This window comes from Rhinoraja longicauda, chromosome 4 (genome assembly GCF_053455715.1).
Source record: "Rhinoraja longicauda isolate Sanriku21f chromosome 4, sRhiLon1.1, whole genome shotgun sequence".
Taxonomy (NCBI): domain Eukaryota; kingdom Metazoa; phylum Chordata; class Chondrichthyes; order Rajiformes; family Arhynchobatidae; genus Rhinoraja; species Rhinoraja longicauda.
In genome coordinates, this window is record NC_135956.1 from 67,332,680 (window position 1) to 67,345,090 (window position 12,411).

At 49.2% G+C, this 12,411-nt stretch overlaps 1 protein-coding gene across 1 annotated transcript in view; it reads right to left on the reverse strand.

Moving 5' to 3' along the window:
- atg9b (autophagy related 9B) overlaps nucleotides 1-12,411 on the reverse strand; it is a 53,086-nt gene that overhangs the window by 10,216 nt on the left and 30,459 nt on the right. The window contains exons 7-12 of the mRNA XM_078397941.1: nucleotides 11,405-12,153; nucleotides 7,737-7,890; nucleotides 6,489-6,668; nucleotides 5,640-5,885; nucleotides 2,944-3,176; nucleotides 63-153 (exon numbers count right to left, since the gene is read on the reverse strand). Of these exons, the coding sequence (XP_078254067.1) occupies nucleotides 63-153; nucleotides 2,944-3,176; nucleotides 5,640-5,885; nucleotides 6,489-6,668; nucleotides 7,737-7,890; nucleotides 11,405-12,153 (1,653 nt within the window). The remainder of the gene's footprint in view (nucleotides 1-62; nucleotides 154-2,943; nucleotides 3,177-5,639; nucleotides 5,886-6,488; nucleotides 6,669-7,736; nucleotides 7,891-11,404; nucleotides 12,154-12,411) is intronic.

Sequence of the window (12,411 nt, forward strand, 5' to 3'; positions counted from 1 at the left end):
CTGTTTCTGCACTGAATCTCTAAAACTAAAACTCGTTCCGCCTGAGGCCACACTGTGCTTACCTCATGCATGTAGATAGCGTGTAGACTCATTTCCGTAGAAGCAATGTTAGCGAGCAGGAGCGACCTGCCTGAACCAGCACTCTCTGTCACGCTGATGAACCAAGAGAAACACAGGATTGAAGAGTCAGTCCGCCAGTAACTAATTCCACCCAGTCTCAGAGACCTCATTTTACCTGCAGCTGCTCAGCTATATTATCTGATGTATCACCAAGGCAGTCGGTGGGGAGAGAATGCACGACACATGCATGTGACAGGACCACCACTGTGCTTCAGTGGTGCTTTTCTCAGCAATCCTTCAGTCGTTACTCAGTGTTTGAATGTAGACACAGAAAAAATTTACAAGGATGTTACTGGGTTTGGAAGGTTTGACTTAGGAGGACCTGGAAAGGCGACTTTCTTCCCCCCAGAGCGTAGGAGGCTGAGGGGAGACGTTATCCAGGTTGATAAAATCATGAGGGGCATCAATAAGATAAATAGCTGGTCTTTTTCTCAGGATAGGGAGGTCTAAAACTACAGGACCTGGTTTCAGGAGGGGAAAGGGACCCACAGAGGAAGGTTTTCACACATAGACAGGTATATGGAGTGAGAAAGTGGTAGAGGCGAATGAAATTAGAACATTTATGTCACGCTGATGTTTTGCACTATCACGGTCTGGTTTACTTAGTAAAACAGATAATTTATCATATACTTACTTACTGGTTGTGTTGCAGCAAGGGAGAATTTTGTGGCTCTACTTCATATGTGGTACATATGATGGGCATGGAGAGGAGAGGTTCAGAGGGATATAGGGCAAGTTCAGGCAAATGGGACTAGCTTGGTGGGCATGTATGAGTTGGGCTAAGGGGCCCATTTCTAAGCTGGACTGCTCTGCGACTGTAATGTGCATCCCTGTCAAAAGGAGGATCTGCTCAGGCAGTTGTCTGCCATTATTAGGCTGGTCCAGGCTGGTGGGTGGCTCCAGATTAGGAATGAAGCTCAGGCTTATCTGCCCTAGACAGATCCGAACTAGACTTCCTTGCCCTCGGGATGCGGCTGAGAGCATATTCGCACCCAACTCACTGAAGCTAGAATTAGAGTCATAAAGTACAGCACAAAACTGGCCCTTCAGCCCAACTTGTCCATGCCGATCAAGATGGCATACTGGACTAGACTCATTTGGGTGCTTTTGGCCCATATCTACCCTTCCTGTCCATATATCTGTCCAAATGTCTTTTACAAGTTATACTTTAACCGTTTCTATAACTTCCTCTGGCAGCTCATTCCAGATACGGACTATCTTCTGAGTGAAAAAGCCGTCCCCAAACCCCCTCTTAAATCTCTCCCCATTTACCTTAAGCCTGTGCCCTCTACTTTTAGAATCCTCTATCCTGGGATAAAGACCGAGTTGAATTCTAAAGGTTCATTTCAGGATACCAGCATCTGCAGGATTCTGATCGATTTCTCCAATTTCAACTAATACACCCCCCCAAACATCTCTCTCTTTCTCTGTCCCCCAAACCCAATCCCCACACATTTCTCTCACTATCTTCCTCCCCCCTCCCCCACTCTTGTTCCTTCCCCCTCCTTCATACATTCATCTCCCAGCCTCAAATTCCCCATTTTCCTTTTATCTCCTCTCCCAGTCCTCTTCCACCCACATCCCTCCCTCCAGCATTACATTTCACTCCTTATCTGACACCCTTTTGTCTCCTTTTCATCTCTAGCCTTTGCCACTTATTCCACCCATTTGCCTGCTGCCTCACAGTGCCAGAGACCCAGGTTTGATTAGGACCATGTATGCTATCTGTGTGGAGTTTGCACCTTCTCCCTGTGATCGTTTGGGTTTCCTCCGGGTGCTCCGGTTTCCTCCCACATCCCAAAGACATACGGGTCTGTAGGTTAATTAGTCTCTGTAAATTCCCCCCAGTGTGCAGAGAGTCCTGGTGGGGGTCCCTCTATGCAGGGATTCTGCCCTTCCCCATCGGGGACCTGGGGTGGAGGGTATTGCACCGAGGAGTCCCCTGCAACCTGTTCCTCGCGCGGTTCACAGACTCGCCAGCCGCCTGCCACTTTTGCGGGCTGGAAGTCTGTGTACCACGTGTACGTGGAGTGTGTGAGGTTGCAGCCCCTGTTTCAATATCTAAAGGGGCTGCTCCTTGCCTTTTGGCTGCAATTTTCACCCACCATCCTCATTTTTGGACACCCTCTGCGTAGGGGAGAGGGGAGAGGGTAAGGCTGCAAGATGTCCTGGTTGGGTTGCTCCTGGGCCTGGCCAAGCTGGCCATCCGCGACTCACGGCGCCAGGCGGAAGAGGGCTCTGCCTGAGCCAGCTGCCTACCCCTTTTCTGCGGCTACATCCACGCCCGGGTGGTGTTGGAGAGGGACTACGTGCTGTCCACAGGCGCCCTGGAGGATAATAGTTTCAATTGGTATATTTGTTTGTAATAGTATTCTGGAGGTGGGTTCTGTTTTGGTTTTATTGTATTGTATATATTATTTTAATATTCGAATAAATATTTTTGATTTAAAAAAAAAGTGTGCAGAGAGTGGATGAGAAGGTGGGATAATATAGAACTAGTGTGAGCGGGTGATCGATGGTCGGTGTGGATTTGGTTGGCCGACGGACCCATTTCCATGGTGTATCTCTAAATTAAAGCCCCCTCACCTGTATCCTCCTTTCATTTGCTATGCTTTATCCCACCCCCACCTCTCTTTTCCAACTTTCTCCCCCTACTCCATTAGTCTGAAGGAGGGTCCTGACTCAAACCATTGTCTGTCCATTCGCTCCACAGATGCTGCTTGACTCGCTGAGATCCCCCAGCACTCTGTACTTTGCTCCGGTCTCCAGCAGCTGCAGCCTGCTTCTCTGCAGGACCCCGACTGGTGTTTCCCTGCTACCTACCTCTCCTCGATGATGGTCCTGTCGCTGCGATAGAGCGAGCTCTCAGCACCGTTCTCCACCAGCAGCGTGTGCGACCTGGTGCGGCCAGGGAGGTGGGAGGTGGATAGTGTCGCTAGCACACTTGCAGTGGCAGAGGCGGTGCTGCACGGCTGCATCAGGCTCGCGTCCCTGCTCACCAGCGGCGCAGCGGGTAGTGTCGAATGCGTCAGCAGGCTCATGATCAGGTTCTCCGGCTGCAAGTAGAAGGAGACAGTCAGACACTGGTACAAGTATATCTGTGCATGCAGGCACACATACTCGCGCACACACACCCACAGACACACTCGCACAAACGCACACACTTACAGACATGCTCATACACAGACGTGCATGCACACAGTCACACAGACACGCTCACACACCCATACACACAGATACACATGGGCACGCAGGCTTAGAAACATAGAAAACATAGAAAATAGGTGCAGGAGTAGGCCATTCGGCCCTTCGAGCCTGCACCGCCATTCAATATGATCATGGCTGATCATCCAATTCAGTATCCCGTACCTGCCTTCTCTCCATACCCCCTGATCCCTTTAGCCACAAGGGCCACATCTAACTCCCTCTTAAATATAGCCAATGAACTGGCCTCAACTGCTCCCTGCACACACTGCAATATTTCCTCATTACCCAGTAGCAGATGCAGCCCAGTCCATCACACAGACCAGACCCTCCACCACTGACTCCATCAAAACCTCATGCTGCCTGCGGAAAGCAGTCAACATAACCAAAGACTTGTCCCACCCGGGTCATTCCGCCTTCTCCTGCCCCCTTCCAGCAGAAGGTACAGAAGCTTGAAAGTGCGCTCCACCAGACTTGGGAACTACTTCCTCTCTATTATAAGGCTTCTGAATGGTCCTTCCATAAGTTCTATACTGCCCGATTCATCTCTTTCCCATTGCGGACATTGAACTGTGTCTCTGAAACTGGTGCGCTACAATGTTGAGAACTATATTCTGCACTCTGATCTTCCCTTTTGCTCTATCTATTGTACTTGAGTTTGACATGATTGTATTTATGTATGGTATTATCTGATCTGTTTGGATAGTATGCAAAACAAAGCTTTTCACTGTTACTCGGTACATGTGACAATAATAAACCTAAACCAAAATTTGAATAAAGGCTTTATTTTGGGTTATGTTTAGGTCCATTGAAGTTAATAATTCTTACTGATTCACATCCTGTAGAATTCATTGACAGCCTTCCTCACTATCCATAATTCCGCCAACATTCATGTCTTCTGGGACCTCTGCTGTTGGTGATACATATCAATGATTGGACCAACATGCAGGAGGGCTGATTAATAAGATACCTCGTCTAAGCTGGTCCCACTTCTCCATGTTTGTCCCAAATCACTAAGCTTTTCCAATCCAATGTCTTTTAAAAGCTGTTATTGTACCTGCCTCAACTACCTCCTCTGGCAGCTGGTTCCATATATCCATTATCCTCTGTGTGAAAAAGTTGCGCTTACGGTTCCCATTAAATCTTTCCCCTCATCTTAAATCTGTGATTTTAGTTCTTAATTCCTCTACCCTGGGGAAAAGACTGTACATTCATGCCATCTATTCCTCTCGTGATTTCATACTACCTGCGCTCCAAGGAATCAAGTCCTAGCCTGCCCTACCTCTACCAGTAGCTTAATCCTGGCAACATCCTCGTAAATCTTTTCCAGTTTAATGGCAATTTTTTAATGCCAGGGTGACCAAAACTGAACACAATGCTCCAAGTGTGGCCTCACCAACTTCTTGTGCAACTGTAACATCATATCCGAAATCCATAATATCCCATACTCAATACCCAGACTGATGAAGGCCATCATGCCAAAATTGTCCACCTCGTGGCACCACTTTCAGAGAACTATGTACATGCTTTTAAGAACATTGAACATTGAACGTACATCAGTACATCAGGCCCTTCAGTCCACAGGGACAGGCCCTTCAACCCACAGTGTCTGTGCCAAACATGATGCCATAACCAACTCTTATCTACCTGCACATGATCCATATCCTTCCATTCCCTGCATATCCATGTGCCTATCTAAAAGTCTCTTTAAATGCTGCTATTGTATCTGCCTCCACAATCACTCCCTGGCAGCAAGTTCCTGGCACCCACCACTGTGCACAAAACCTGCCATGTACGTCTCCTTTAAAATGTGCCCCTCTCATCTTAGAGCTATGCCCTCTAGTATTTCATATTTCCATCCTGGGAAACAGGCTCTATCTACCCTATCTATGCCTCATAATGTTATATACATCCAGCAGGTCTCTCCTCAACCTCTGGCTTTACAGGGAGAACAATCCAAGTCTGTCCAATCTCTCTCCATAGATAATACCACCTGACTGATGAAGGACAATGTACAAAAGTATTCTTTACCACCCTATCTACCTGTGACACCATTTTGAAGGAACTATATATCTGTGCTCCTGGATGATCCCTTTGCTCTACAACACTCCCCAGTGCGCGACCAATCACTGTGAATGTACAGGTATGGTTTGACTTGTCAAAATGCATCACCTCGCACTTATCTGAATTAAACTGCATTTGGCATTCCTCGGCCCACTTGCCCAGCTTTTCAAGCTCCTGCTGTAATTTTTGAGAACTACCTTCACTGTCTACGATGGCTCCTTGGCCGATGGCGGTCGTGCTGTGACACTTACGATGTTGGCGGACTCGTTGGAGAGCAGGGAGCTGCAGAGTGGCGTGTCGGAGAAGAGGTGTTGGGCCAGGGGACCAGTGGCTGCGTCGTGCTGCACCTTCTCCTTCAGGTGGCTGATGAAGACCGAGCTGTCCTGGGGCGGGTGCCAGCGGGGGTTGGTGATGGTGAAGTGCATCAGCGAGAGTTCCGTCTTCCCGTTCTCCGCCTGCTGGTAGACCGAGGCCTCGGTCTGGCCTTCCGACAACCACTGCGGACCAGAGGGACCGTTACCCCCGGAGTTGCAGATATCAAAGTACCTGTCCCCTAGACCCTCCAAACCAGGGATGCATCTGTGATACCACCCCAAACCAGGAGTCTGTCACTGATACTATGAGGAAACATTAGTCGCAGAGCTGCAGATATCAAAGTACCTGTCCCCGCAAAACAGGGCTCTCTCCCCAAGACCCGCAAACTAGGGGTCTGTCACTGACACCACAAGTGGAAACTTTGCACCACCCAGAGCTACAGATATCAAAGTACCCGTCTTGAGTCCCTTCATTACTGGGGCCTGTCTCTGAGATTACCCCATCCCAGGGGTCAGTCACTGATACCATGAGGGACAATAGCCCCAGAGCTACAGATATTCAAATACCCATCCCAGAGTCGCTGCAATACAGGGCTCTGTTTCTGTGACCACCCCACCCAGGGTCAGTCAGCAACACCACCCCACCCAGAAACCTGGGACACTAATGGAAGCAAACTTCCCCCCCCTGTGAAAAAGCCCATGGGGGAGCAGAGAGTGCGGAGTGGGGAGCGGGAATGAAAACGGATTGTCCCCTGGTCCCGAGCTCGCCCCCACCCTTCCACCCACCATGGGGTTGCCGTGCTTCCGGACGTCCATCTGTGCGAAGGAGCAGATGTCCCCGACCCCAACCACCTCCACCGAGAAGTTGCGGAAGAAGTCGATGATCTCCAGGGACTTAGGCCGCAAGGAAAAGATCAGCACAAAGGGAGTGATGATGGGACTCAGCAACTCCTCTAGGATGAACACCTGCAACACACAAAACAGGGGATCGCGGGTCAGTCATCCCCCCAGCTTTACCTTGTCAACCCAGCCCTAATCCCTTACCTTCTCGCAAGTCCTGCAATGTGGTTCCAACCACAGCCAGGTTAGAACTTCAGCCCAGCCCGTTCCCAAGGTCCCACCCACCGGAGACCCAGCCTGGCCATAGGGTGGGCGAGAGCAGAATAGATTAGAGAATAAATAAATTCTTGATTAGTATGGGTGTCAGAGGTTATGGGGAGAAGGCAGGAGAATGGGGATGAGGGAACGATAGATCAGCCATGATTGAATGGCGTAGTAGACTTGATTTTGCTCCTATCACTTATGAACATGACATCAAGCACACTGCCCATCGTCATGCTGAAAGATCACCTATTCAGGAGAAGCTGGGAGCATAGGAGGCTGATCGGTGATGTTATTGAGGTGTACAAGATCATGAGGGGCATAGATAAAGTGAACACCCACAGTCTTTTTCCCAGGGTAGAGGATTTTAAGACACGCTTCAGATGAGAAGGGGAGGGATTTAAGAAAGACCTCAAGGGTAACACTATCACACAAAGGGTAGTCCGTATCTGGAATAATCTCCAGGGGAAGCTATAGAAGCAGATACAATTATGATTTTCAAGATACATTTGGACAGGTATATGGATAGGAAGGGTTTAGAAGGATATGGGCCAAATGAAACATCCAGTATGCCAACTTGGTCTGCCTGGACAAGGTGGACCAAACGGCCTGTAGCTGTGCTGAATAGCTCTGTGACTCTATGATCTCCAGAATCGGGCTCCTCCAACAGGGGCAGTCCACAGCTGAGATACATGGTTGCTGCTGGAAGATTTCCTGTCTTTATAGGAAAAAGGGTAAAGCTCAAGTAATCCCCATTTAATATGGAATCGGGGGAGAGCTGGATAAAATTCACCTACACTTGCCCCAAAATCTAAACAGAGGGTTAGATGGAAAGTAATAAATGAGCACTAGTAAGGGAACCAGGCTGTGCCCTACCCCCGGTGGTCTCCTCCTCCCACCCTCCTGCAGGGTGGGAACCGGACTTTTTCTTACCGCTTTGTACTGGAAGAGTTGGGCCATCTCATCCCTGGTCTCAGATTTGTTGGCATTTCCTTTCCAGTGGTCGGGCATGTAGTGGATGTGGGCAAGCACACACTGCAGCAGCTGCTCCGGGCACCACACCATGTACTCGTCTGGGATGAAGGACCTGCGGACAGACACAACAACACACCCCTTGTTACAGGAGCACGCGAGGCAGCGAGACAGATACAACAGATGCCCAATAGATCCGAGCTAACACACCCATCCACCTCGACAAAGGGTCACTCAAAACTGGGCCGTGTCTGGCCACTCCCTCTCCTCCCCTCTCCCATCAGGCTAGACGCACAGATGTTTGAAAACGCTCACCTCCAGATTTAGGGACAGTTTCTTCCTAGCTGTTTAGACTTTTGAGACAGAGCGTGGAAACAGACTTGCCCAAAATAGGGAAATCGAGGACGAGAGGACATAGGTTTAAGATTTAAAAGGAATCTGAGGGGTATCTGATGGGTGCATGGAATGATTTGCTGGAAGAGGTAGTTGAGGCAGGGACTATCGCAACGTTTCAGAAACATTTTGACAGGTACATGGATACAACAGGTTTAGAGGGATATGGGCCAAACGCAGGCAGGTGAGACGAGTGCAGCTGGGACATGTTAGCCGATGTGGGCAGCTTGGGCCGGTTTCCATCCTGTATGACTCTATAAAACAGGTCCACTGCGACCACAATAACCTGCAGTCACCCCTGTACTCTAGCACTATCCTACACACTATGGATAATTTACAATTTTACAGAAGCCAATTAACCTACAAACTTGCACGTTTTTAGAGTGTGGGAGGAAAACAGAGCACCCAGAGAAAATCCACGCGGTCAAACTCCATACAGACAGCACCCGTAGTCAGGCAATTGAATCTGATCAGCTCGAATGACATCCTGACCTCCCATCTACCTCATTGGATACCTTTCAACTATTTTTAATCGGACTTTATCTTGCACTTAATGTTATATCCTTTATCCATTATCTGTGCACTGTGGACGGCTTGATTGGAATTATGTGTAGTCACTAGACAATAGGTGCAGGAGTAGGCCATTCAGCCCTTCGAGCAAGCAATGCGATCATGGCTGATCACTCTCAATCAGTACCCCGTTCCTGCCTTCTCCCCATACCCCCTCACTCCGCTATCCTTAAGAGCTCTATCCAGCTCTCTCTTGAAAGCATCCAACGAACTGGCCTCCACTGCCTTCTGAGGCAGAGAATTCCACACCTTCACCACTCTCTGACTGAAAAAGTTCTTCCTCATCTCCGTTCTAAATGGCCTACCCCTTATTCTTAAACTGTGGTCCCTTGTTCTGGACTCCCCCAACATTGGGAACATGTTTCCTGCCTCTAATGTGTCCAATCCCCTAATTATCTTATATGTTTCAATAAGATCCCCCCTCATCCTTCTAAATTTCAGTGTATACAAGCCTAATTGCTCCAGCCTTTCAACATACGACAGTCCCGCCATTCCGGGAATTAACCTAGTGAACCTACGCTGCACGCCCTCAATAGCAAGAATATCCTTCCTCAAATTTGGAGACCAAAACTGCACACAATACTCCAGGTGCGGTCTCACCAGGGCCCGGTACAACTGTAGAAGGACCTCTTTGCTCCTATACTCAACTCCTCTTGTTATGAAGGCCAACATTCCATTGGCTTTCTTCACTGCCTGCTGTACCTGCATGCTTCCTTTCAGTGACTGATGCACTAGGACACCCAGATCTCTTTGAACATCCCCTCTTCCTAACTTGACACCATTCAGATAATAATCTGCCTTTTCTTTGTCTTTTCTTTGACTGGATAGCATGCATAAAGCTTTTCACCATACCTCGGTAGTACACATGACAATAATAAACTAAACTATCACTTTTAGCTCGGATAGATACTCAGATAGGTGTGTTAGCTCAGATAGATACTCAGATAGAAGAGTGTAGAGGGAGCTTCACTCTGTGTCTGACCCTGCAGGTGTGATGACAACTAGAGAGCAGTTCTGAGTTACTATCTTCCCCATTGAAGACTCTCGGACTATCTTAGATCAGACTTTACTTGACTTTATCTTGCACTAAATGTTATTCACGTTATTCCTTTATCATACATCTGTTCACTGCAGATGGCTTGATTGTAATCATATATTTTCATTCCGTTGACTGGCTAGCATGCAACAAAAGCTTTTCCCTGTACCTCGGTAGATGTGACAATGAAGGTGCCAGAGGTTATGGGGAAAAGGCAGGAGAATGGGGTTTGAAGGGAGAGATAGATCAACAATAATTGAATGGAGGAGTAGACATTATAGGCCAAATGGCCTAATTCTACTCCTATTCCTTATGACCTTAATATACTAAACTCATTAAAGGAGCTTCACTCTGCATCTAACCCTGTGAGTTTGTGGCGGGACAGTGTAGAGAGCTTCACTCTGATTGTTCTACCCTGTAATACAGTACGTTGAATGGTTAATGCAGCAGAGCTATGGTTGCGTGTGGGATGGTCTTTACATCCTCCCTTAGTATTTCTTATATCCCCGCTCAGATGCCTTAAGATTATTCGGTGGTCCTATCCTTGTCTAGGTCCTCCGACTGTGTGCCACTATCGAAGAGATCCACAGGAGGCTCTGCCTCAAAGCAGCCAATATCATCACCCACACCACCTTGGCCACGCTCTCATCGAGCTGCAACCTTCGGGGAAAAGGTACAGGAGCCTGAGAACTGTCACTTCCAGGTTCGAGTACAGCTTCTTCCCAGCAACCATCAAGCTCTTGAACTCTGCCCAACACTAACCTCAGCAACTCTGATCTTCTATGGGCAGTCTTTGGTTTTAATACGGGCTTGGACTTTTGCACTGTTATGGTCACCGAGTATTATGGTTATTAATTTATTGTAGCGTTGGTTTGTTTAAGTTTATTATTGTCACATGTACTGAGGCACAGTGAAAACCTTTGCATCCTATCCAATCAAATCAGATATACCATACATAAGGTTGGTGTGACAATCAAGTCAAATAGATAAAGGGGAAGACACAAAGTTCAGAATATAGTTCTCAGAATTGTAGTGTATTAGTTCCAGGGAATATTATATATTTATTTTTTAGAGATATAGCGTAGAATCAAACCCTTCTGCCCACCGAGTCCGCGCTGACCAGCGATCAACCCGTACACTAGCACTATCCTACACACTAGGGACAATTTACAATTTTTCCTGAAGCCAATTAACCTGAAATCCTGTTTGTCTTTGGAGTGTGGGACAAAACCAGAGCACCCAGAGAAAACCCATGCAGTCATGGGGAAAACGTACAAACTGCCTACAAACGGTGCCCGTAGTCAGGGTCGAACCCAGGTTTCTGGCACTGTAAGGCAGCAGCTCTAGCGCTGTCCCACCCTGCCAACCCCCTCTTCTGCGTGTTATTTCATTTATGGGCCTGTTAAGCTGCAGCACCTAAGAATTTCACTCTTCTCTTGACAAACACTCGTGACCCTCAGGTCCCCAGCCTCACCTCCCTCGCCAACCCCTCCACACCTTCCTCCCCCACAACTCTGCAGCTCCCTGACCCCACTACCATATATCCCAGGTCCCCTCCAACTGCATACCTGCACCTCCCTCCTGCCTGCTGCCCCCTCCATACCTCTCCCCCCCCCCCCCCCCACCTCACCTGCAGATGGTGACCAAGATGCCCAGCAGAGTGATGGCAGTGAGAATGTGCTGCACAGTGAGCACGTCCTCGTCATACACAGTCAGGGCAATGAGCACGGCCAGGATGGAGCCGGAGAAGAATGCCAGGTTCTGGGCGATGACTGTCAGCAAGGGTGAGGTGAAGGAGTTCATGTACTTGGCAGCCGGCTTGTAGCCACGGCTGAGCCGGGCCTGGAGCTCGTGGTCAAGCTCATTGAAGTGGCGGAGGTAGAGGCGGCCGAAGAGCGACCAGCGACGTGCCCCCAGGCTGCCCGGCTCTCGCTTGATCACCTCGGTGTAACTGAAGAAGGCGTAGAGGATCTGCCAGACCAGGATGAAAGGGCAGAGCAGTAGGTTGGCCACCCCCATCAGCAGCACCGTCCTGCTCAGCTGCCGAGCCAGCTCCAGCCGGCTGGTGGCCCGCTTGTACTTGGGGTGCAGGTTCCACTTGTTCTGGAAGAGCGAGCCGGGGCCCCAGAAGAGGATCAACTCAAAGTTGTACTTCAGGCCCTGGGAGAAGAAGATGACATCGCCCAGAAAGGGGAGGCTGAGGTGGACGGGCAGCAGGGACTTGTTCACCATGGCCACCATGTAGTTCTTGAAGCGCAGGATGCGATGGTAGATGTCCAGCTCGGTCAGCTCCTTCTTATGGATGCACATCTGCTGCTCCCGCTGCAGCCGGATCAGCCGCGCCTGCACCTCCTGCCATGTGTAGTTGCACAGTTCCACCTGCAAGAGGCAGGAAAGGCCAGAGTCAGTCATGCAGTACATTGGATGCACTGCCTCACAACACCAGAGACCCGGGTTTCATCACAACCTCGAGGTAGGGGGGGTGTGGGAGGTGAGGTGGGATGGGGTGTGGGAGGTGGGGTGGGGTGTGGGGGTGTGTGTGTGCGCGCGCGTTGAGTTTGCATTGCAAGGGTTTCCTCCAGATGCTCCGGTTTCCCCATACATCCCAAAGACGTGCGGGTTTGTAGGTTCATTGGC